This window comes from Fundulus heteroclitus, chromosome 23 (genome assembly GCF_011125445.2).
Source record: "Fundulus heteroclitus isolate FHET01 chromosome 23, MU-UCD_Fhet_4.1, whole genome shotgun sequence".
In the NCBI taxonomy this organism is placed as follows: Eukaryota; Metazoa; Chordata; class Actinopteri; order Cyprinodontiformes; family Fundulidae; genus Fundulus; species Fundulus heteroclitus.
Window position 1 is genome coordinate 25,949,033 of NC_046383.1, and position 23,420 is coordinate 25,972,452.

The 23,420-nt window shown below is 40.2% G+C and overlaps 1 protein-coding gene across 5 annotated transcripts in view; it reads left to right on the forward strand.

Annotated features, from left to right (window-relative positions):
• Positions 1-21,986: 21,986 nt before the first annotated feature.
• Positions 21,987-23,420, forward strand: part of unc5a (unc-5 netrin receptor A) — a 168,248-nt gene continuing 166,814 nt past the window's right edge. For 2 of the 5 annotated variants that reach the window (XM_021317403.2, XM_036126917.1), the window contains exon 1: positions 22,025-22,822. In XM_021317403.2, the coding sequence (XP_021173078.2) occupies positions 22,729-22,822 (94 nt within the window). In that variant the 5' untranslated portion in view covers positions 22,025-22,728. Of the gene's footprint in view, positions 22,823-23,420 lie in introns of all 5 variants that reach the window. The other 3 variants (XM_012864320.3, XM_021317311.2, XM_021317446.2) reach the window with 3 other exon arrangements.

Here is a 23,420-nt window from a genome sequence, read left to right on the forward strand (position 1 = left end):
GGCATGAAAAATTGATTAGCCGCGCAGTGGCTAAGTGACAAAGTTTGTGTCAGGTCTTTTCATTTCCAGCAATGTTTGCAGCGACGCCTCTCAATGTCTCTGCTATAAATAGTATGAACTTTGAGGCCAAAGCGCCTCCATAATTTACTACTTACAGCGCTGTAAATATAATTTTTCTGAGCAACTTTAACACAGCTTTTAAACAAGAATTGAAAGGAGACCTAAACTACACATTTGGCTTTATCATTTATTCACTAATACACATCTTTAAAAAAAGACCTTCATGATTTGAAATTATCTATGGCCCTTTGATGTGAATGAACTTTTGGCAACATTTTAAAGTATTAATAGAGCACTTTGAGTGGTCAGTATGACTGGAAAATTGCTATATAAGTTCAGTCCGTTTACCATTTAATAGAATATCCCAAAAAGGACGCTTTAGAAGTTCTGAAGTGTGGTTGTGTTAATAATATAAGCAGTCAGTAGCTTATCGCCTCCAGATAAATCTGTAGACATTTTTATTTGGCTGCATAGATAGTAGAAGGAGCCTTTCTCGAAGCATCAATTGTTGACAAATGTTTTACTATGCACCATCACATGGTACTCACTGATAACCGAGTAAAGTGACTGTAAGGAAAACAGCCGTTTTTTTTATTTATAAAAACATCACAGCGTTTTTGTTTAGGTCACATTATGTCAAGGGCTCCAGATATTAAGACACTACTGCTTTTTTTGTGGTTTGTTTATTGTGGACAGGTAACTAGATGGTGTCTCGTAGTGCTGCAGCCAAATGAAAACAATTTTAACTTGGGCACAAGACGCGGGGCGACATGCTCGGTGGAGCGCCGCATTATGCGTGTCGCTCAGCTCGGCAAAGCCGTACTGCGCCACACAAGAACGGGTTTTGAAGTGGAGAGCAGTGTGCAAGCAGCCTTTTGCCTAAATTCAGATTAGTTGGACTCGGAGTTTCGAGGTAGTGGCTCTTCTCAGAGGGGTCGGTGACAGTGCAGACTCAAAAACATCATAGCGGTTTATGTGTAATCAGTGTTGCGAACTTTAAAGGGGACATATCCAAAATCCACTGTTTTAGCCCTTAAATAATTTTTGTTGTGTTTATGGAGTCTCTAGGCGTGAAGAGAAGTTTAATTCAGTCTGCCCAGGTGCTGCGTTGACATCTTCGTATGTTTGGGTAATTTTTTTTGCCCAAGCCATTTAGTTAAAGAGACAGCACCAAAACCGCCCTCTCAGACGCACCTCAGAACAGGGGTTAAAAAGGGGGAATGTGGAGGTAAAATACCAAGGAACTCAGACCAAAGCATTTCTGTCCCACTTTATTTAGACCACATCTGAATGATTTCATTGTGAAAAGGAAATATTGAAAACCAGGACATGTCCCCTTTAAGTCACTGTTCTGATTGTATGGGTATTTACAGAGGCCTGTAAGAAAGGAGGCGTTGCGGCACCAAAGTTTTTCCATGTGTAAAACGTATACTGAGAACACAAGATGTAAAGCATTTCCCAGTTAGAGTAACTGTCTGAGATAAAAGTAAGTGATGTAGATAGAAAAGTGAAAGCTATCTTATTGATTTTTACGCTGCCATGCTTTATATTGGGTTATTAACCTGACTGAAAATGATTCACAGTTCATCTTCCGTTGATAGCACTTGTTTCACATAGAAAAAAACCCTCGCTGATGCATCACCTCCCACCTCCTTATTCTGCAGACACTATCATCTACTTTTCTGTAAACAACCTCCCAGTGCAAACATGACATCGGTTTAAAGGTTCATAAAATAGGGCTCCCGTAAACTGACATGACTGCTGCCGTTTTGAAGATGGTGGAAGGCGTTTATCTTGGTCACTATTTGACAAGCTGTTAGCTTCTTCCTCCAAGACCAGCTAAATTTGATGTACTTCAAATAAAAACGACAGGAATTGTATCTTTTCCCAGGGAAATATCAACCTCTTATGACGTTTAAACAGAACTTAATCTCTAAAGTCCTGAACTTTCCCTATGAACCTGTGAGATAATATCCAGATTTTCTTGTGTGAACAGTGCAACACAGAAAGACCAAACAATCTTATTCCCTCTACATTTTTTAAGATATGTCCTGTGATTGTGGCCTAAAATAACTCCCATTGTGGTTTTTAAAATAAATTAAAAAAAGACACGATGGGAAACTAATGTTTCCCAGCACTGCAATGGGGGAAAAAAAAGCTAAGAAATGCAACAATAGGGATGTAAACATAGAAACACCCACAGGCAGAACTGTACTCTGCTCTGTTTGGTAAGTTTCCGTCTTCATCCACCTCCTGATGTTACTGTTTGTTGGTCTGCAGACTCTCATCCACATCGGGAACCTTTCTCTTGCAACGCAGCACAGAAGGAATCTTTTTAAAAAAAAAAAACGTCTTATCGAGCCACAGCAGGCCTTCACTGTGATGTCTGTTTTCTCCTTCAATGCTCTGCAGTGCTCTCTAAAAGCTATTTTACTTTCTGTATCACAAATGCATCTACTATTAACAAAAAACAGAGCACACTGTAAAGTTTGTGAATCTAATCTCTTGCAATCAGCCTTCCACAAACGCAAGTTTGCAAAGTTGGACTGCGACTATGATAAATTTGACATAAAGTGAAGAACTCTGCGCAGGTTTTTAACTGAAGTTTCGGGTGATGGGGAAAGATAACGAATATGGGAACCTGTTGAGCCGCAGTATTGTCCCTGTTTGAAGTCAGACTGTACAGGCTGTGTTCCAACATGAAAGTGATGGGCTGTATACATGGATTCAAATTATCTCGAATAGCAGATATTCATGTTTTTTTCTTTTTATTACATCGGGGATAAAATAAAAACATAAATGTCTGATCAAGCTTCAACTTGATCAGACGCCAGCTCCTCTTTGCACTTCTGGTGCTGCAGCTAATTAACACAGATTTAAAAAACGCAATTTTATCACAGAGCATTTTTAACAACTAAAATTGTTTTCAGATTAATCTGACCTAAATCGAGAACAATTCGCATGCAGGGCCTTGCAAAAAAAACGTGTACTACTTGAACCATTGGTCAGTCTATTTTATTGGGATTTTATGTGACAAATAAACACAAAGTAGAGGATTATTTTCCAAGTGGAAGGGAAAATAAATGTTTTTGAACTATTTTTATAGTATATCCCTAAAAACCTAGTGCATCCAGTTGCCTTCTGAAGTCACCTATTTACTGAATATAGGTCACTTTAGTGTATGCCACTTTGAAGGCCTCAGAAGATTTGACAGAAAACATTACTGATCAACCCCACCGTTATGAAGACCAAGGGAAGTGCCTTACAGGTCAGTGAAGAAAAAACTTTGAAGAACTATAAAGGACATGTAGGTTATAAGGCGATATTGTAAACTTTAATCAACTTATTTAAAAAAAACAACTGTTTAGTCCGTTGTCCAAAAATGGAAAGGGTATGGCACAACTGCTAATCTGCCAAAACATAACCAGCCACTTTGACTTTCTTCAGGAAAGAAGGGAAGGAGTTCAGAGTTAATGGAAATCTGGATGCAGCTACAGATAATAAAGGGCAAACAGCAAACTTTAATTGCTGCAAAAGTGGAAGGAAATGCATCTGTGAAAACTGCGGATCGTTCAGCAGGACAAGAACCCCAAACATTCAACCAAAGCAGTAATTGATTGGTTTAAATCAAAGCCTGTTCATGTGTGAAACTATTTGAGAATCTGAAGCTACACTTGAAAATGGATGCGTACAGAAACCTTCCACGCAACCTGACTTGATACTCGGCTGCTTTCAAAGAACGGAACAAATGGGTCCTGATATATGTGAAGACTTGCAACTGTAATTGAAGAGAAAGGTGATCAACGCATTGAATTGGGGAGGTAAACACTAACACTACCACATACCATTTTTCCTTCCATGCTATAATTATGCATCACTTTGTGTTTGTAAATCACATAAAATGCCAATAAAAGTGTCCAGTGTTAAGATCAATTTGGCGGGAGAGGGGAGGGAGGGGATTGGTAATTTTGTAATGGACTCTGTCCAACAATATAGATGTTATTGGGACACTTTTATAATGTCTAAAGGTGCTGTATATGAAGTTTAGGAGCTCTCATGTTAGACATAAACATCATAGTGCTGAGGGTGCATTGAGTTGGAAAATAATTGCATTGCAGTTTTTCCTCCTCTGGTTTGGCTCATTTACTGCTTCACTCATCACAAGTACATTGCATGTCTTCAAATAGTGGCGATTCAGTATAGTAACTAAATAAAACATTTTATTCTTGCTTCACAAACCAGGTGTTTATGTCTGTAAATTGGCCACCGGCAGCAAAAAAAAAAAAAGAAAGAAAAACTGTTTTATCCTTGAGCAAGCTGCTCAGACCGTTCACAATCTAAACAGTCTGAGCAGTCTATGGCGTTGAAAGGTTGGAAATGTTTCTGATTTACAGATTTATTTTCTTGGTCTTTCATTAACAGTGATTGATTATGTTGCAAAAAAATTTTTTTATTTTGGTTTGTTATAACAATACTCAATCATTAAATGATAAGTCTGGAGAAAAATCAGTCCCCTACATAAAAAAGAAATGTTTTTCAAACTTAAATTCAATGAAGGAATTAATGAATCCCTCCAATTTTTAGCAGTTTAATTACTAATTTGAACTTTTGCACATTCTCTTGATTAGTTTGTCTGAAAATAGTGTGGTTCAGATTCTGTTGTGTAGAAAACTGTGGAGCTTTTTCTTTGAAAGACACATGTTGCCCAAATGTCACCCCAAGATAAATCAAAGAGCAAAAATAGGAACTAAATTATATACTTTTGTGCTGTCTTTTTTATTTCAATTTCAAAAATCTAAATGAAGTTACCAAAGAAAATTGATAACCTATATGCTGTCAGAGCCATTGTCGCTGCTTGGGGTTTCAGGCTTAGTTGAGTGAGATCATTTAAAGAAATGCTGGCTTTGTTTGATTTGTTTTATTCTTATTCCATTGTCCTTGTCATCGGTGCTGACATGGACATTTTAAACCCTTAAAGACTTGTTTTAGTTGCTTCAACATGTGGTAAAAAATTTCTCTTTTTTATTATTTTAGGAATATTTCATTCCTGTAGTTTAACGCCTATAATCATGCCATCTCCTGCAATCAGCCGTGGTGGAGGACGTAGGCCCATCAATTACAGCTATGTTGGCAAAGGTCAGAAGGCCAATTAAAATGTATTTATACATGGTGCAGCAAAGCGGGCTGTGCCCTCCTCTGTTTATTCACTTTTCCCACTTATTTGTTTAGCAAAAGCTCGCCTTCCACCCCATGCTTAATGCAACTTTCTTCTTTAGCCTCATCAGCAAATATGAAAAAAAAAAAAAAACTGCAGGCCCTCTGGGTATGAAGTAGGTCAAACTGTTAGCGGTTAATTTGGGCTTGGCTTAGACGGGCCTGAAAACTTACTGAAGCACTTTTTTTTCTCCGTTCACTTAACTCCCTCTCTCTGGGTAATAGATGATGCTGTCCAAAAGCCCTAATCTTGTAACACTGCCACTTTCCAAAACATTTTTTTTGGGGGGGGGGCTGGGGATGGGGGTAGTGTAATTTCATGCTGTTGGGTAATTTGAAGAGCAACTATTTGTACTCTGCTTTCATAAAAAACACTTTGTGTGCTGCGCCATTAACTCTAGATAGTGCAATCTTGAAAATAAAATGATATGTCAGACACGCATGGCTGACAGCGCCGTCGCTGCCAGCACGGGTGCACTGTTGATGTTGTTTCCAGCCTATCATGCTGTGTCTGCAGCACATGTCACTCACTTGTCGTGGGATTTCAGACTCCATATCCAATCGCCTCACATTCAAGCATGCGGCAGTCATATTGCCCTCACCGATCGCTTCTTCGGGTCTGAGGGAAAGGAAAACGCACGACTGGACTCCTTAACATCTCCCTGCCGAATATTCATCCTGCTGACCTCTCTGGCCTGTTAACTGATGATACAATGGCTCATTATGGGACTTCACAATCTATCACTATGGCAGCTGATGTGTGTGTGTGTGTGTGTGTGTGTGTGAAGACAAATATCCTGTGTGTCATTTGAGTCACATTTTTAATTGATTCCATTTTCTGCTGCAGCAGGAAGCAATTTAAGTGTCAACCGCAGCCATGACTGTCACATTAGTTCTTCTATCCTCTGAAACACATTCTAGATGAAATATAAACAGGATTTAGCCCTGTAAGTAACAAATACCCACAGGTAACGTTCACCCAGATTCTGAGGCGAGGTGAAAACAAAGCACTAAACTAAAACAGTCTCACTCAGAGACGAGCCTGCAATGATGAAAGGTTCCACAAACAGCAAGCCTGTATCGGTGGTTACACGCGAGCTTTACAGGATAATTTCGATTGTTCAGATCCATGACCGCTTTTCAGATCACAACAGGCCTCATGAACGGGCGGCGGGGTCAGACTTACCTTCTCAGAAACTGATTTGGCTTCTGGTCAGGCCGTTGCATGTTCAGCTGTTCCTGTTTATAAAATCTAGAACCAAATCATAAAAAATTCAAAAGGCTGGGTTAATCGAACCGGGCACAGCTTCTCGGTTCTGTGTTTCAGCTGGTAGGTCCATAATTGTCCCTCTCTCCCATCCTCTCCGTGCATCGCAAAAGGTTAAAAAATAATAAAAAAAAAAGAATACATCTTCCCAAACACAAAGACGTGCCTTTCACCCATGGTGTTTCAGCATGACTCCATAAAGTTCTGTGATCCAAATAAGACCCGGTTGGCTCACTCGTTTGTTACTTGCATGAAAGTCTGAAGATCAGCGATGTGATTTATAAGGCGCAACGTTAATCCGTGTAACTGGAACACTACAGGTGGGCTATATGTCAGACACTAAGTGGCGCACATTGGCTATTATAGACTGAGAGCTGTCTGTAATGATAAAAAACCTTTGATTTAGATCTGCTTACTGCCCCAGGTCATATGTCCTTTGCAGTCATTGCTGCTGGGAATAAATTAGATTCCCTTTCCTTTTGTCATCCACCCGTCCATTCTTGGCCCCTTTCCTCTGTCTTGTTAAACGCTGACGTTCCTTTGCTGATCAATCCCCGGCTCTGTCCTCTACACTTGAAAAAGCCTTCAGTACTTAACACATTTAATACCGCATCCCTCATTCAAAACTCCCAGTTGTCTTGCAGCTCGGAATGGCTCTATAGTTGAAGAAATGAGGAAAAAAAGAGGAAGAATCGTGTGTCGCCGCCCCTGGGATGGGCTGTAATCTGGTATGTGACCAGAACAGGATGGTGACACACCTTTTTTGTCCCGAACAATGAGGTCGTCTCCAAAAACAAGCCTAGACCAAAACACCACACGAAACGACATTGCCCAACCCCAGCTGGCTCCCTGCAGTAAAACACACCAGTGTAGGTTTTGTCCTGATATGTCATCACCTCCCATAAAATCCCCTATTTCCAAGGGAGCTCAGATCAGAGGCATTGGGAAGGAAAAATGAACTCCATCAGGAAGCTGGATACAATTTCTCTGACACACACAACCTTGGTTGAGTAAGAATATCCCTGCATCCTGCTGACATGTGATCTTTTGGATCTATTTGGGACAGCTTGTCTCACTGAACTCTAAACAAGTCCTTTTAAGCAGCATCATTCATCAATTTCAACTCTGTTTTAGAGCCACAGATGAAACCTCACCAGCTCGATAGCTGGCAGACATTTAGCAATATGTCACGCAGGCATCCTGAGACAGCCCACACTTTAGGTTTCCACTAATCCATTGCTTCAGGCGGTGACAACATGAAATGCTTAAGGTGTCGAGCAAAGCTGATCGCGTGCTATTGTTACCATGACAGCACTTAATCAACATCCGTTGCAGGTGAGCTTTGCAGAATTGTCATTACCATTTCTGGCGACTGTGCATCTACCTCAACAGGCAAAAGGCACTCCCCCCCCCCCCCCCCCCCCTCCCAGCAAAATCTGTCTTTGTTTGTGATGATGGTACAGTACCAGCAAAGCACTTTCTCCTGATGGAGAGGTTCAGCAGATAAATGATGAAAGGGATTTTTTTTTTTTTTTTTTCAGAACCGCTGTTATGGTTCTTTGAACTATTTTTACTGCCTTATGTTCCATGATTGCTGGAAGGCCCAATGCTTCTAAGACAATCTTGCACAGTCTTATAAAAATGTGTGGTCTGTTTAAACGTGCATGTCAGTGTGGTACAGTGTCAAAACCGAATGGCTGACACAGAAGCTCCATCACAAAGTAGAGCATAGTGAAGTGGAATTATGGAGGAAAATGACACGTAGTTTTCAAAAAGAATCGAAAGTGTGTGGCGTGCATTTTATTTAGCCCCCCCTTTGTGCAAAGCTGGGCGAATGTATCTACCAGCTTTGCACAACTATATATTGATTATGTGCAACAACAAATAAAAAAAATCTAATTCAGTGAGATTGGGTGGACTGCGTCAGATCACGTACATTTTCGGGCTTTCCCCAGATCTCAGATCGTTTGCATTAGGCCTGGATTTTTATCGTGCCATTCTAACACATAAATTGGTTTTGATTTAAACCATGCATGGTTTTGTGTTTTTTGCCATTGTCCTGCTAAACTTTGAAGCTCTGACTGAACCAATCTCAACCTGTAACCGGTTGTCTTCCAGGATTGTCCTTCATTCAGCTCCACCCATGTTAGCCGCAGTACGATGCTGCCGCTAGCATGGGTGGCTCCTGACAAAATCTTTTACATGTGGGCCAATGACTTCTATTCTGCTCTCATCTCACCAGTGTACCTTCCTTTCTCTCTGTTTTTTTTTTTTGTGTCTTCTAAATACCTGGCAAATTACAGATGGGACTCTCTATTGCCTTTTTTTTTTCCAACAACGACTTTCTTTAAGCCTCCGTTCTATAAAAGACAGATTTGTGTAGGTTACATCCTGTCTCACCTGAGCTTTAAATCTCTGCAGCTCCTCCTCTTAGAATCATCAATCTGATTGATGCTCTCCTTGTAAGTGTAGGTGGCCATTTATTTTGGTAAGTTTGGCACTGCGCCTCACTTGTATTTTCAAACGATGGATTGAACAGTTCTACGTGAGATGTTGAAAGTGTGGGATGTTGTTTCATAAATGAACCTTGTCTGCAGTCTTCCTTGGTCATCATGATGCTGTTTATTCATGAATGTTCTCTAACAAAGCTCTGAGGCAATCACAGAACATCTGCACTGCAAAATCGGAACTAGAAATAAGTAAAATATTCTTAAGATTTCTGTATTTATCCTTGATTTGAGCAGGTAAATAAGATGATTTGCCAAAGGAATAAGATTTTTGCCCTTAAAATAGGAACAATTCATCTGAATGATCTTATTTCATGTGCAGGATGTCTAATTATCTTATTTTGGGGGTAAAAATACTCATTCCATTGGCAGATAATCTTATTTACCTACTCAAATCAAGGATAAATACGCTAACTTTAAGAGCATTTTACTTATTTTAGATCAGTTTTTGCAGTGTGGATTTATGCTGAGACTACATTTCACAGAGGTGGACTCCACAGACTAAAAAGGTGACTTCTGAAGGCAGTTGGTTGCAGTGGGTTTTATTTAGGGGCATTAAAGTAAAGAAGGATCATTTCAATTGTATGGCATACTTTTTCAAATTTGTATCCTTTTTGTTCGACTTTTATTCGCTAATATATCTTGCTCCAAGCTCAACTTTTAAGACTATTTGATTAAAATGTTTTGTCCCCATATTTGCATCTTCTAAAATCCCATGAAAACTAAGTTGTATTGGAACGCTTCTGTTTCTTGTTTGCTCTCAATCATAGGCGTCGGTGCTCTGCGCCGTTTGCAATTACGATTTCACATTTGAAAAGGAGAAGAAATATCATCCTTCTTCTAGCTCCATCATGAGCAGTTCAAATGGCTTAACCACGAGAACCGCCATCAATTACCAGTGACATGCACCGGACTCGCAGGTTTTAACACTTCAAGAGACACGCCCCAAGAGAAGACTTGAGGATTTTCTTTAATGAATGAGGCCTATAACATTGATACCAGCTGACCTGGGTCATCCGATTAAGCTGTTCAGCTCGGGTCAGTGTTTCCAATTTTCATTAATATAATATATGCTGCTTAACAGCTTCGAGGGCTGTGTTTAATTTGTAGTAGCTGCAAGGAACTCATTACCCCAGTTAGAAATCCACAATGTCAATACTGAAGAGCTGTCAGGTATTCTCACCAGTGGAATTATGCGCAATCTGTGCAAGCTCACATTCAGAAATATTAATACATAGCCGCATAACAAAAAATAACCTCGGAAGAAAATGAAAACGGCCGTCAATTAAGCAAACGAGTGTGCTCGTCGGTGTGAATGCAAACCTGCTGTAGGATAAGTGAAGAGAAACTCAGGTGTTTTCTCTCCTCCAGGCTTTACACCATCCAGCACCCAACCGAATTAAATTGGCTTCATCTGTAATGTAACCATCTGTCATCCTGGCAGGTAGAGAGCAGGACATTTGAACGAGCACTCAGAACCAGGCTTCGGCTGTTTTGCAAAAGATGTTTTATGCTTAAAGAGTTAATGGCACCTTTTTAAAATGATCTCACATGTGATAGCGAAAATAATCGTCACATGACCCTGAAAACCTCCCGCAAGCTGCCTTTGCTTGCAGCGCTGCAGCAATGTTACGGAAACATGAGGTCTGTGTGAAAACAAGAGAACAGAAAATGGCTCTGATTTTTGCCACTTCATGAAAAGAACGTAAACAAACAAACTCAGGCCGATATTCTTGACTTACTGTTTATTTTTTTCGTCCGAGTTTTGGTTCGATTTTTATCTCCAGCCAAAATTATTTTCTCGACTCAAGTGATGATTTCTCCACTTTGAATCCATTTTTTAAGTTCCGCAATTTTCTTCAAGTATTTTGATTGTGAGTTTTTCCCCCAGCTACCATAATTTGCCACCTTGTTTTCAGCCTGAAAGCATGACTTTGTACTTTCTCTCCGGCTCTTTCTTTTAGCCAGTAAGGTTATTTGCCATAAATGTCACCTGGGATACAGAGTGACAAAATAATGACAACCTTTTTTGAGGCAGAGCAATTTTCCCAGAATTGAATGAGCGGTATATGTGAGGAATGAACAATGTGTTTGCTCGCCTCCCTATTGGTCTCTGTCGGTGCCATTCTGACATCTCTACAAGAATGTTTTCAGACGGCAAGATTGGAAGCCTCATACACTGAAGCCAGGAACCAAAATGAAGATAGAGACACACCCAGGGTTTGTTTGTTCACCTCGGTTTATTCGGAAACTCCCGCTGGACGGGTGCAGTCAGAGGCCAGAAGGGATCACATTAGACTGGTGTAATAAAAAAAAAAAAAAAAGTAAAACAATCTCTCTGAGGAATGCTTTTTAGCTTAAACATATTGTAACTGTAAGAAATCTGTCTGGGAGTTTGCTTATACCTGCACATTTGGAAAATATCAGTTAAAGTGTCACTGAACCGACTGGGCTGCGTGGCAGAAAAATCCATCCATTCCATTAACGTAGAAACTGTATCTATTTACATGTCAAATGTCAAAGAGAGTATTGAGCTCTGATTTGACAAATACATGTCTCATTTATTATTGTTATGTGAGACTTTTCCCTAAGCTGATTTATGACTTTAACTCAACGATGCATATTCCTTCAGGGTTGAAAAGGAAAAAGAGTCAGGAGTTCAAAGAAAAAAAAAATCACTTTCTTTTTATTAAAGTTAACTATCATGTCTTCAATAGACAATTATTTTTCGTGCAATATTAAAGTGTTTGTGTATATTTCTCTAGTTTATTATGTCGTTCCCTGGAACCGGAAAATAATTTGTCATTAAATCTAATACTTGGGTGAAAAGAGGACATAATGTCCAGACTTTCTTTTAAACTTTCTTGAGAGATATTAACATAGATGTAAGACACACAGGAACATTGAGATACATAAGTGAAAGCCAGGTATTGAAAAGCTTTACATTAATAAACGTATACAAGTAAGAAACTGGATGTGCTGTTTATTGTGCTTTAAACCTATGGAGTTCATCCTTGCATAATAAATTCATAACTCATAATAAAGCTTCCTGAGTCTGTAACAAATCCAACATGCTATTTTGTAACTGCCTTGCATTTAATGCCTCAAAAATTAAATAAAGGCACTTTAATAAAGTTCACTGCCTTTCTGCTCATCTGATATTGGAGCATATGTAGGTTTCTCCCCCAACTAACCCAGACTACCACTGATTTTTCTGGACATACAAAAAGGCTCAAGGCATGAGCGCTGCAGTTCAAGATACCCATACATACTATGCACTCTTACAATGTTTAAGTAAATACTATGTAAATGTCCTAACAATAACCTGATAATAATGTCACCTAATCTCATTACGCTCTGTGCACACGCTTTGTCTGCACTGATTAAGTTTCCCACCCCTCAGCATGCCAAATTCTTCAAATGGTTAATTCGGCCGAGGAGTTTTCTCTATATTCTATTTATTTAAATTAGATAATGATTACTTGACCATTAGTAGTAGTCATGGAGAAAGAATCCTGTATGTGTAATACTCTGTCACACTACTGTGTATCTACCAAGCTTTTTCATCACATATGAAGTTACACAGCATTAAATAAACACCACAGTCAATACCTTTTTATATGTGTTACTGTTGCGTGCCTATTCTGATCTGTAGCTCAACCTTGCCAAGACGTAGTCTGTCAAGTCAAACATGCCAAAAAATAGAGCTTTGCCCAAAGCCCCCTTCCCCGCACCCCGTTGGCGTTGCAGTTCAGACAAAACAAACTAACCCCCATGCACAGATTCTGTGCTTTAAAAAAATCTGAGACGTCCCCAGTTTTCATTAGAGAAAACTAATCTGGTCACCTTAAGGAGGAAATATACTGGCCGCGTAAGCTTACGGGCGTGTTTTTAAAAGCGTAAACTTACACCAGATGGTGCAAAGTATATAGCTGCGTGATTCTGCGAAGAGAAGAACTTTTGTCATGGGTAAGTAATTAAAGAAAGACACATTTTCAGTAATACATGGATAAGGTATTAAATCATCAGTAATACATCCTATGTTTGATCACCTAAAAGTCTGTGTCTTGACCATATCTGATTAAAAATCGCATTTTAGTTTGTTAGCTTGTCTGGACTACATCATCCATGGCGCTTTACCTTCAACGACTCATTTCGGGATGCTTCTGGAATGAACTTTGACACAGGATGTTTTCCCATTTATTCTCTACCAAACAGGAGCATATGCGCATCTGTAATTAGAACTTCGGTCTAATTTAGCCGTCACGTAGCATTATGCTTCTGGTGTACATTATTGACTGATTAAAACTGAACGCCAACCTAAGCAAAGGATGCGCGTATGCTGCTTTGCTGCGCTTTGCAATGTTCCCTCCTTAACACCGCTCTTTCCTGAGATGGAGAGCTTTCCGTCTCTGCCGGGAGGATGGAGTAGTTGGACTACAACGCCCTGTTTCTAACATAAGGCCAAAATATATGTAACTTTTAAATTGAATTAACTTACTTGGTTTATTGTTGCTAGCGCGTACTCCGGGCATGGGCAGCCTTACATGAATGCACTTCTAGTTTCGACATTACAGTCAGGCAGTCTTGTAGACAGCTCAGGGGTCCGATCAGGTGGTGACACAGTGTACCGTAATGCTCCGAATGTCCATTGAGAGGATTGATTTTTTTTTTTGCTAACCAAAGTCGTACTTACACATTTTAACTGATTTTTGAGCACATTGTACCACTTAAAATCAGTCAGTAAGCATAGCTTTAATCATATATAAGGCACACAGGATAATAAGAAGGGCCATCAATTTTTAGAGAAAATTCAAGGATTTTTAAATGCGCCTTATAGTCTGAAATATACGGTACTTGAGTTTATATCCAACAGTGCAAATGTTTTGACTACTTGGGGAAGTCTGGAATCCACAGATGGACATGAAGTAAAAAACAAAAACAGAACAAACAAGAGTTTGGCAAAATATAACTTATTCACTCTTTGGGAAAATATAAACTGAATCCACTTCATCTTAATATACACATAATATATGCAATCAGGACACAACATAGTATATGAAATACTTCACGTACATGGCAGGATGTTGATGGCATTCTTGATAATAATAATCTTTCACAATATGCCCATAACAAAGGGTCATGCTTGGAACCACGTAAAATTAATTTTAAGACATATGTGACAAAATACCAAAGTATAATTACAGCTTTAATAGTAAGAAATGTTGTCAGATTGATGGATAATAAAAAAAGAAATGTTCCATTCTATCTATTTAACAACAAGGAATTACACCCTTAACGGATTCATTTTGTGGAGTAATGTAAGTGGCCTGCAGGCTAATTCTGTGAATTAATGTGGGTTTTATATGCAGTAATATACGAATGGAAAGTAATTAAAATGTAAATTATACTGAGAATGAATGTGCATTAAACTGTTTATTTTCATTTCATTAAAATCTTAAAACAGAAATTCTGTCTTGTTTGGAGTCTTAAGATTTTAAAAGGATGCACTTCACATAAGTGTGACTAACCTACTCTGTTAAATTCAGATGAGATGAAGTTCTCATGCCGTATCGGAGCCCGGACTCTGCGAAACAAAAGCAGGGAGTCATAAAACTATCAACATCATTCATGTTCTCCTCTCTTGCATGACCCCTCGGACAATGTGACGTTAAAAAACAACAAGTGACTGTCGGTGCAGGAAGCAGGTTTCAGGAAGCCGCCTTTTTGCTGTTTGAGGTGTGGGATAGGACATGGAATATTAAAATCTACAAGAGAGGAAAAAACTGTTGGGGAAAAAAAAATTTCAGTTTGACACTTGTCACTGTCACACATTGTCTTCTGAAATAGTTCCAGTGAAGTCATGCTCGTGCTGTGTTTCCGTCTTACAGGGGGTAAAATTAATTAGACGTCATGTAAGTGGAAAGAAGGAGTGAACACCCTTGCTCTTCGACCAGATGATTTTGTTAACTTAATAATTTGGACATAATTGGATATCTTTACAGTCTGTCTTTTGATGGAGTTCTTTATAGTTTAATTTGTATTGACAAACATTTTTTTTACTTTTATGCAAATATATAGCTTCAGAATTTGCCTACGGGAAAATGTGCCATTGAAGGTGCTAATTTTCACTTCTCTTCTGCTGCTTATTGGTTCATGATTAGTGTAAGTTCATCTAATTTATTCCTCATATCATGGGTCTGCCACCTCCGGCTCCAGAGCCACAAGTGGCTCTTTGGACCTTCCACAATGGGTTTCTCTAAAAAATAATAAAGAACTAACATTTTTAAATGTAGATATAACAAAAAATGCAGGTTTTAGCAGTTTTTTGTAAAATAATTTCATAAACTTGTAACAGAAGAATGACACAAAGTACCAGTTACATAGATCTATTTCAAAAGAGCATGTAACATTTGTAGCTCTAAACAAGTTCTATTAAGCTGGACTGAGGGCAAAAATGGCTCTTTGGGTTGTAAGGGTTACAGACTCCAGCTAAAACCTATACCTGTAAATCTACTGGTGGTTCCTAGAGTCCTAGTGTTATATGCAATAAGCTTTATTAGAATTTATGCTGGGACTATTTCATGTTAAATGTACACTGAAACAGGAAGGTAGAAGAGGGGAAAAAAAGGAGAGAAAGAGATGATACAAAATGCCAAAAGGGTGAAAACGTGAAAGAGAAAGAGGAGAGAAAAGGAGGAGAGCAATACCTAGAGTCTCTAAAAGTAGAATGGGAGGCAGATCCTTTAGCTATCAGGCTCCTCTCCTGTGGAACCAACTCCTAGTTTTGGTCTGTGAGGCAGACACCCGGTCTACTTTTAAGACCAGGCTTAAACTTTCCTTTTTGACAAAGCTTATAGTTAGAGTGGTTTATGTTATCCTGAGGTATCTCTAGTTATGCTGCTATAGGCTTAGGCTACTGAGGACATCAGGGTCTATTTTTCTCACTCTGCTGAGTTCTCCTACTGTTCTCCAATTTGCATTGTTTGTAGTTATTTCAACTTTTAGTTCTCTTTTTTCTCTTCATAGTAGGTACCCCTGGTCTGGTGTTCTTTTAGCTGTGACATTATCCAGGCGAGTCAAATCATCCGCTATTACCATATAACAAAGAAAGGATTCCTGGATCAATGTGTGCTTCTGTGCTGTTGTGTCTCTGCTCTGTCTTCTCTAACCCCAGTCGGTTGAGGCAGATGACCGTTCACACTGAGCCTGGTTCTGCTGAAGATTTTTACTTCCTGTTAAAGGTGAGTTTTCCTCTCCACTGTCGCTTCATGCATGCTCAGTATGAGGGATTGCTGCAAAGCTATCGGCAATGCTGACAACTGTCCACTGTGGCTCTATGCTCTTTCATGAGGAGTGAATGCTGCTTGTCAAGACTTGATGCAATCTACTGGGTTTCCTTAAATAGGAAAAATTTTGACCAATCTGTCTGGATGATTTGAATAAATTAACTTTGTTAACTTTGAAAGTGCCTTGAGATGACATGTGTTGTGAATTGGTGCTATATAAATAAAATTAAACTGAATTGAATTACATTTATGACTCAAAAATTGAGTACTTTTCCAAACCCATTTGCAGCACTTTAGATTAGGGGAATCTACTTGAAAATAAAAGACCTTCCATGAATAAATGACTTACATTCATAAATTCTTATGTTGATTTCTACAGCCAGAGCTCTTCAACCCACAAAGAATCCGCACACAAAAACGATGGCTCTGTGAGAAAGAAAGGAGACATTTGATTTCTCTGAGAACATCACTTTAAATCAAGAACACAAAATCAACTTTAATTTTAAGTGTCTGCTTTTGATTTATAGTCATGGATTAAAATGCACCCCATTTCATGTGACTTGCTGCTTATCCCATTTTACATTTTCATCAAATCATATTCTGGGGCCATATCTGTAAAATTGAGAAACCATCAGAGCTGAAGTGGTGGCATATTGGAAGTTCGGCTTCATCAGCAGTCTGTGCTGCTGAAACGAGAGACCTACAGTAGGCTCCTTCATCCTCCATCCCCCTCTTTAACAGCTCTTCCTCTCAGTTTTTTAAACTCTCGTCTGGTTCTCCTGCTCACTTAAGGATGTGCTGAGATCTCTTTCTGGCTACTTTATCTGCACTTATGTGGAATTATTTAATCTAACAAAGCCGCATGCACATATCCAGATCATCACTTCTTTAGAGGGGTAGTAAGAGTTGCCACCAAGAGGTAATATGGCGATAGCTATTATTGTACTCTAGAATAAAATGTGCTTTAGTCGTGGAGGACTTGTGATTCCATTATCTGCTATGTGTCTTAAAGACCCACTGGAGATGTTCTGATATTAAAGTGTTACGCATTCTTTTACCATCTGAGGGACTCGTTTGGCTTCTAATTAATTTTTCTAACCCCAGATCAATAATATGTAATTAAATTGATACACCATTGATCATCATACAGTTATTTTGCATGTAATTAATGGCGAAAAATGCTGCGGCGCGCAAATCTGAACCTCAATTTCATTCTCACTGGACTGCATCCTCATAAGTGCTCTGCAATGTAATATGCAATCCGCTGATGGCTTATTAAGATCTTTACAGTCATTTAATCTAAGACTGTGGTCAATTATATCTCTCCGGAGTAGCATTGCAGTTTAAATTGATATAAACAAAACAATAGGCCGTGAAGCTGTGGTCATGATGGAAGCTGATACGCCCGGCACAAACGAGCCTTTGCTGGAAAGCAGACTGTCGAGGCCTGGGCTGCCTTGCCCTCTCTCAAGGGACCTCCTGCGTTTTGTTTGTAAACAATAAATAATATTAATTTCATGCCGGACACCTCCTGCAGATCGATACACATTGACCTAGAGAATCAGTTATCTTTATAGGCTGGGAGCGTAATTGCGCTGGTTTAAGGACGCGCGGCGAGCACAAAACACACAAACGATGCGGGGTGCTTTTTTTTTTTTTTTTTTCAACACTTGTCCGGTCATTGAGCACGACTCTTTGGATCATAGCTGGCCGCGGCTCATTCTGGACGCCACAATAGAAATGATGGGTCTGTCTTGGCTTTGTGATTGATTGCAGCGCGTCTTAGGAAATTGTAACTCAAGCCAATGACGGGGAGAAAATTAATTACAACACCACAGATCGATGAACAACTGCTTGTGTCAACTCCCAAAAGAGCTGTGATTGTTCACCGCAGCCTGATTGAGGAAGCAGACGAAGACCCACAAGAGTGTGGAGGAGGTTGTGGCCCTGCTTTCACTCAGCAAACACATGCCACAGACAGAAAACACACTCTGATAATTCCCTCAAATGACAGAAGCCCCATTTTTTTTTTGGCCTGAAAGAGGATTGCATAGATGCCTATGCATTCATATATACATATATCCCCTGATCCTCGTTTGAAATGCACGTAGTTTAAATGCTTTTTCAGGGGGAAATAAATGAAAAAAGGGGGGGGGAAACAGGCGGTGACTGGAAGAGACACGCTCCAGCTTGCACAGCCTGATAGGACTCGCCGCAGATTAGTAGAATGAGCGAGATCATTACGAGCAACCTCACGAGTGACCAAGGCTGAGTCACTCTCCTCCATTTGGCCGCCTTGCAACTGCCTCCGTCCTCCCTCACATTCAGCGAGCCTGCGAGGGTCTGATTGTGGCGGCGCGTTTCTGCGTGTGTCCGTGCTCGCCGGTGTCATTCTCACTCCGACTTTGACCTTTAGCCGGGGATGCTGGACAGAGAGAGGGGCTTAATGAGTTTGCGGGCTGTAATAGCTGAGCTCTATCTAAGGAATCATCCATCTACATGAGCCCCATAATTAGCTGGTAAGACATTGGTCCAGCGATGCGCTTCCACTTGTTATTCGGCTGACTATATGTGGGGGTGGAGAGATGGATAAACAAAGACATGCACACCCCTCCTTTAAAGCGACGAGCCAGGCATTTCTGTAACGGTGCGTCAAACACTCTTTAGATGCAGTTTGTCAGCTGTTAAACAACATTTCATGGTAATTGGTGCTTTTTTAAAAAAAAATAAAAAATTCAAGCAAGATATGAGCTACCCACAAAACAACGAGCTTCCATGTGCACATGCCTCTAGTGGCATCACATCAGTTCTTCTGGGTCCGTTTGAATATTTTGTATGGAAATAGCCTATTTGATAATGACTATGTTTTGTTTTAGCGCAGTGTTTGTGGTTTAGTGACATTGACAGGTGTATTTCCAAAAGGACGTATGAATTTTTTAATGTTTTTCATTTTCGAAATAGATACCAAACATTGTGATAAATAATTAAGTCCATGTCACCTAGCCATAGTTTTTGATCAAATTCCTCCTTCAAATGTGTTAACTTGTATTCTGAACAGCTGCAGCAAAATGTTTGAGTCGTATCTGAGAACGCCGCATGGGTTTCAACAACTCTTGACAACAATGAAATACAGGTAACAGGTTTGTTAAAAGGGTCAGGGCAGACGGGAATAGCCTGATTTCATTGTCAAAGATCTTCAGGAATCATTTAGAGCAGCGGTCACCAACATGGTGTCCACAGGCACCAGGTAGCCCCCAAAGACCACATGTGGTGCCCACAAGCCTGTTCAATAAAAAAAAGCACAGCCCTCCAATAACTACATTTAAAACGGTATTTTATTCAGTTGCTCTTCCTTCTTAATCATACTTGTTTTTACATAGATTTAAAAATGATAGAAGCATTTAAAACATATTTATATTACGTAAGGTTAAGGTGAGCTTGGACTCTTGTAGTTCACAGGTCAGTACAGGTAGCCAATGAAGTAGCTCTCAGTTTCAAAAAGGTCGGTGATCCTGGATTTAGAGCCATGATATAAAAACTATGGGATCTAGTCGATGTCTATCTAAATGATTTTCAAGTTTCAGCGACACAATGATGTCACTTAAAAAAAACGTACTTCCCCGGGTAGATGGATTAACAATGAGCCCGGTCCCACCAGTTAACCTATAGGCTACTACACAATGAGCTGCCTACACTGTCGCCATGATTTCAGTCAACAACAGAGGGAAGAAGCAAGAAAAAAAATGTGATGTCTCAGTAGTCAGAAAGAGAGAAGTTGTTTGGGTGAGCTAAAGTAATATGAGCTCAGACTACACGCAGTGCCACTGCACTGACAATCACAGAGCTCTTTAAGGTGATACAGGCACAAAAACGCATTTAGCCATAAAAAAGGAGAGCGAACATCAAAGGAAACCAATTCAACTAAACTTTCTAAAGTAGACCTGAAACAGCTTTGTAAAACTTCTGAGGATCTTCACAGTTTGCTTCGGCTTTGCCTTACACGACGGTATCAATTATGCCTAGGGGGTCATCAGAGCCAAATTCGGTTTCACACGCATAAGGCTGGGCGCTTTCCAATGTAAGCATAGCTCACATGCTTCAGAACATATGGACATATGGAAATCTGCCAAATGTCTTCATTTGCCACGACGTTTAATAATTAATGCCGGCTGATCTGTTCAATTGTTGGGTGGGCAACCGTTTGCCCCCCAGGGAGTATACCAGTCCATTGGGTAGGCATGGTGTGTGCACCATGTCCAATGGATTGGCTGGGGTTCCTGCTGAGGTCATTGAGCCATTTGAAGGTCAACTGAACATACAGTAAACCTCAGACTTTATCGTTCTAAGTACTTTGCACTGTGCTAACATGCATTATACTGCCAAAAGTTTTGAGGCACACGGCCAAATCAATGGATTTGGGTGTTCCTATCAATGCCATGGCTGCAGGTGTATGAGGTTTGGTGTAGAGAAACTCGACTTATCCTGCACAGAGTCCTGACCTTATAGAAGACCTTTGGGATGAACAAGAGCGAAGGCTGAAACTCTGGTTTTCACATCTAACCATGAACCCGACAGATTGAGAATAGGAAGTCATCAAAGTTCATGTACATGTTAAAGTAGATGACCAAATCTTTTTGACAATATATCAACAGCAGTTAGTACTGTCTTATTGAAAAAAAAAGGAAGTATTTGGAAAAGTGCTTATTCTGCCTAATTTAGTCCTTTTGTAATTATGTTGTTTTTTGTATATTTTGTTTTAAAATAGCAAAATTTGTACATCTATCTATATTTCTGTATGTCGGATTACATAATTTTTAAATATGAAAATCCCTTTTTCTACTCTTACTTGAGTAATATTAGTTGCCTACTTTTTACTGTTATTTGAGTAAAACGTCTTGAAGAAGTGCTACTCTTACCTGAGTGCAAATCTTGGCTACTCCACCCACCTCTGCCCAGTTCTTATACCACTGAGGAACATTTTGCTTTTCGTTTCCTCCCGCACCGCCTTTTCAGAACATTTTAAGGAATTCATACATGCTTTTTTTAATGTAATCAACCCATACACACACACAAAGCAGAATTAGCTTTTAACCTTTGTATTTGGGGAATATCTTGCTTTAAATCCATAGTTCATTGTACAGATGTGGTTTTAATGTGTCCGTTTGTTAGTAGAAAATAATACACCACTGTTTTTCTTTTGTTACAGATGTTCTCTGTTGTCAATTTCTTGGTTATTTAGTCAAAAGCGATGGTTGACCAGGTGACCCCCTCCCATATATATATATATATATATATATATATATATATATATATATATATATATATATATATATATATATATATATATATATATATATATAATATATATATATATATATATATAATATATAAATAATGAGGCAAAAATTGCTTCCTGGAGTAACTTTCAGGTTAGCAGGCTTTGCTGACAGGTGGATGGCCTCTCGCGGGAGCGCTAATCCTCGGGTTTCTTCTTCTGTGTTTGTCCGTCACTCATGTGGCTCTAGACAAACCAAAGGCGTATTTAACTGAAACTCAATGACATGCAGATGCGATCTGTGCCTGAATTTGTATGCAAAGCGCCGACGTGATTCCTATCGTGGCGGCCTGAAATGACATATCCATCATTTTCATGTAAGGCAGAGGATATGAAAAGCACACTCGCAAGAGCGCGGGCGCATTCATTCCCATCGCCCCGTGCGCCGCCAGGACGTGGTTTGTAGTTCTGCTTATTGATGATATGTAAATGGTTCAGTAAGGACGCTTGGACAGCCGGCGCGCTCCGTTCCCCGAGCGGGATCCGCTCCTGGTTTTGCCCCCTCTTGCCTCCAATGCAGCGTGTGCGTCTTGTGTGTAATACCTTCCCTGACTCTCAGCACTCCAGCATTGCTGTGCAAGCAGATGTTGCGTCCTCCGTTGCCAATTCTTACCCCCTTTCTCGTTTGGAGAAGGTCCCTCTCGCAGGCGAAGGCTGCAAAGTGACGGGAAGAAGCAGAAACTGCAGCCCTCCTCCTCCTTCTCCTTCTCCTCCTCCTCCTCGACTCGGCGAGAGTTGTGAGCGGCTTTGGAGAGATACAGTAGAGGGGCTGGAGTAAGAGCCGCGGCGAGCACAAGGCAGCAGTTTCCTCCACCACACCTGTGATGCGTTGTTCTGAGCAACGGGGACGCACGAGAGGGATGCTGACGGCCACGGAGCGGCACGAGGATACGTACTGAGGGAGGAAATACTTGATAACGACAGAAAAAGCCTATAAAAAAGTGCACCAGAGGACACTCTACGGACCTGAAAAAAGATTTTTTTTTTTATTCCGCCTCTTGTTTCATCGCGGCTCCCGTTTTCCATTGAAACTTAAGTGATTAAAACAGCGTAAAGATGCCCTTACCTCCGGGCCCCTTTGTCCGCTGCGGGTTCAACGCTGCGCTTCTTCTGCTCGGGCTCGTGCTCGCTGGCTTCACCTCCACTGGTGGTAAGTTGCTCTTTTATCCCTTTCGTTTCATCACTGTGTGTTTTGTGTTGTGGTAAAAAAAAAAAAAAAAAAAAAGCCACGCCGGCTGTAAACATTTTGAGGGGAAAACGTCGCACGTGAGGAGTTGTCGGTGTGAGTGTGTGTTTTTGGTGGAAAAGCCGGGGCGCGTGACGGAGCACGTTCCTGGCAGCGGGTATTGTTCTGTAATTTGCTAGCTGTAAATCACTCCTCAATTAGCCCGCACCTACAAGGTTACGGCTTTCTCAAGGTTAAAACCTGACCCAATCGGCGTCTGGTGTTCTCCCATCTTCCTGACGTGCTCCGTCCATAAGTGTCGATAATCAACACATGGGAGTTCATTGCGTATTATTCGCCTTTACGGCAAGTTTGAGCTGCACCTGCCTGTAAACCTGCCGCATAAGAAATGATTAAGTGGAATAATAAAGGAGAGGGGGGAGAAAATGCGCTTTGTTCATAGGCTCACGTAAAAGCCCCGGTTTCGACCTTCCTTGTGTTAATAAAAGTTGTGGTCTTTGTGTGCGGATTTGTTTCCAGCATGCGTTCAGCCACTTGAACCCGAATCCTCTCTGCTGGCTGC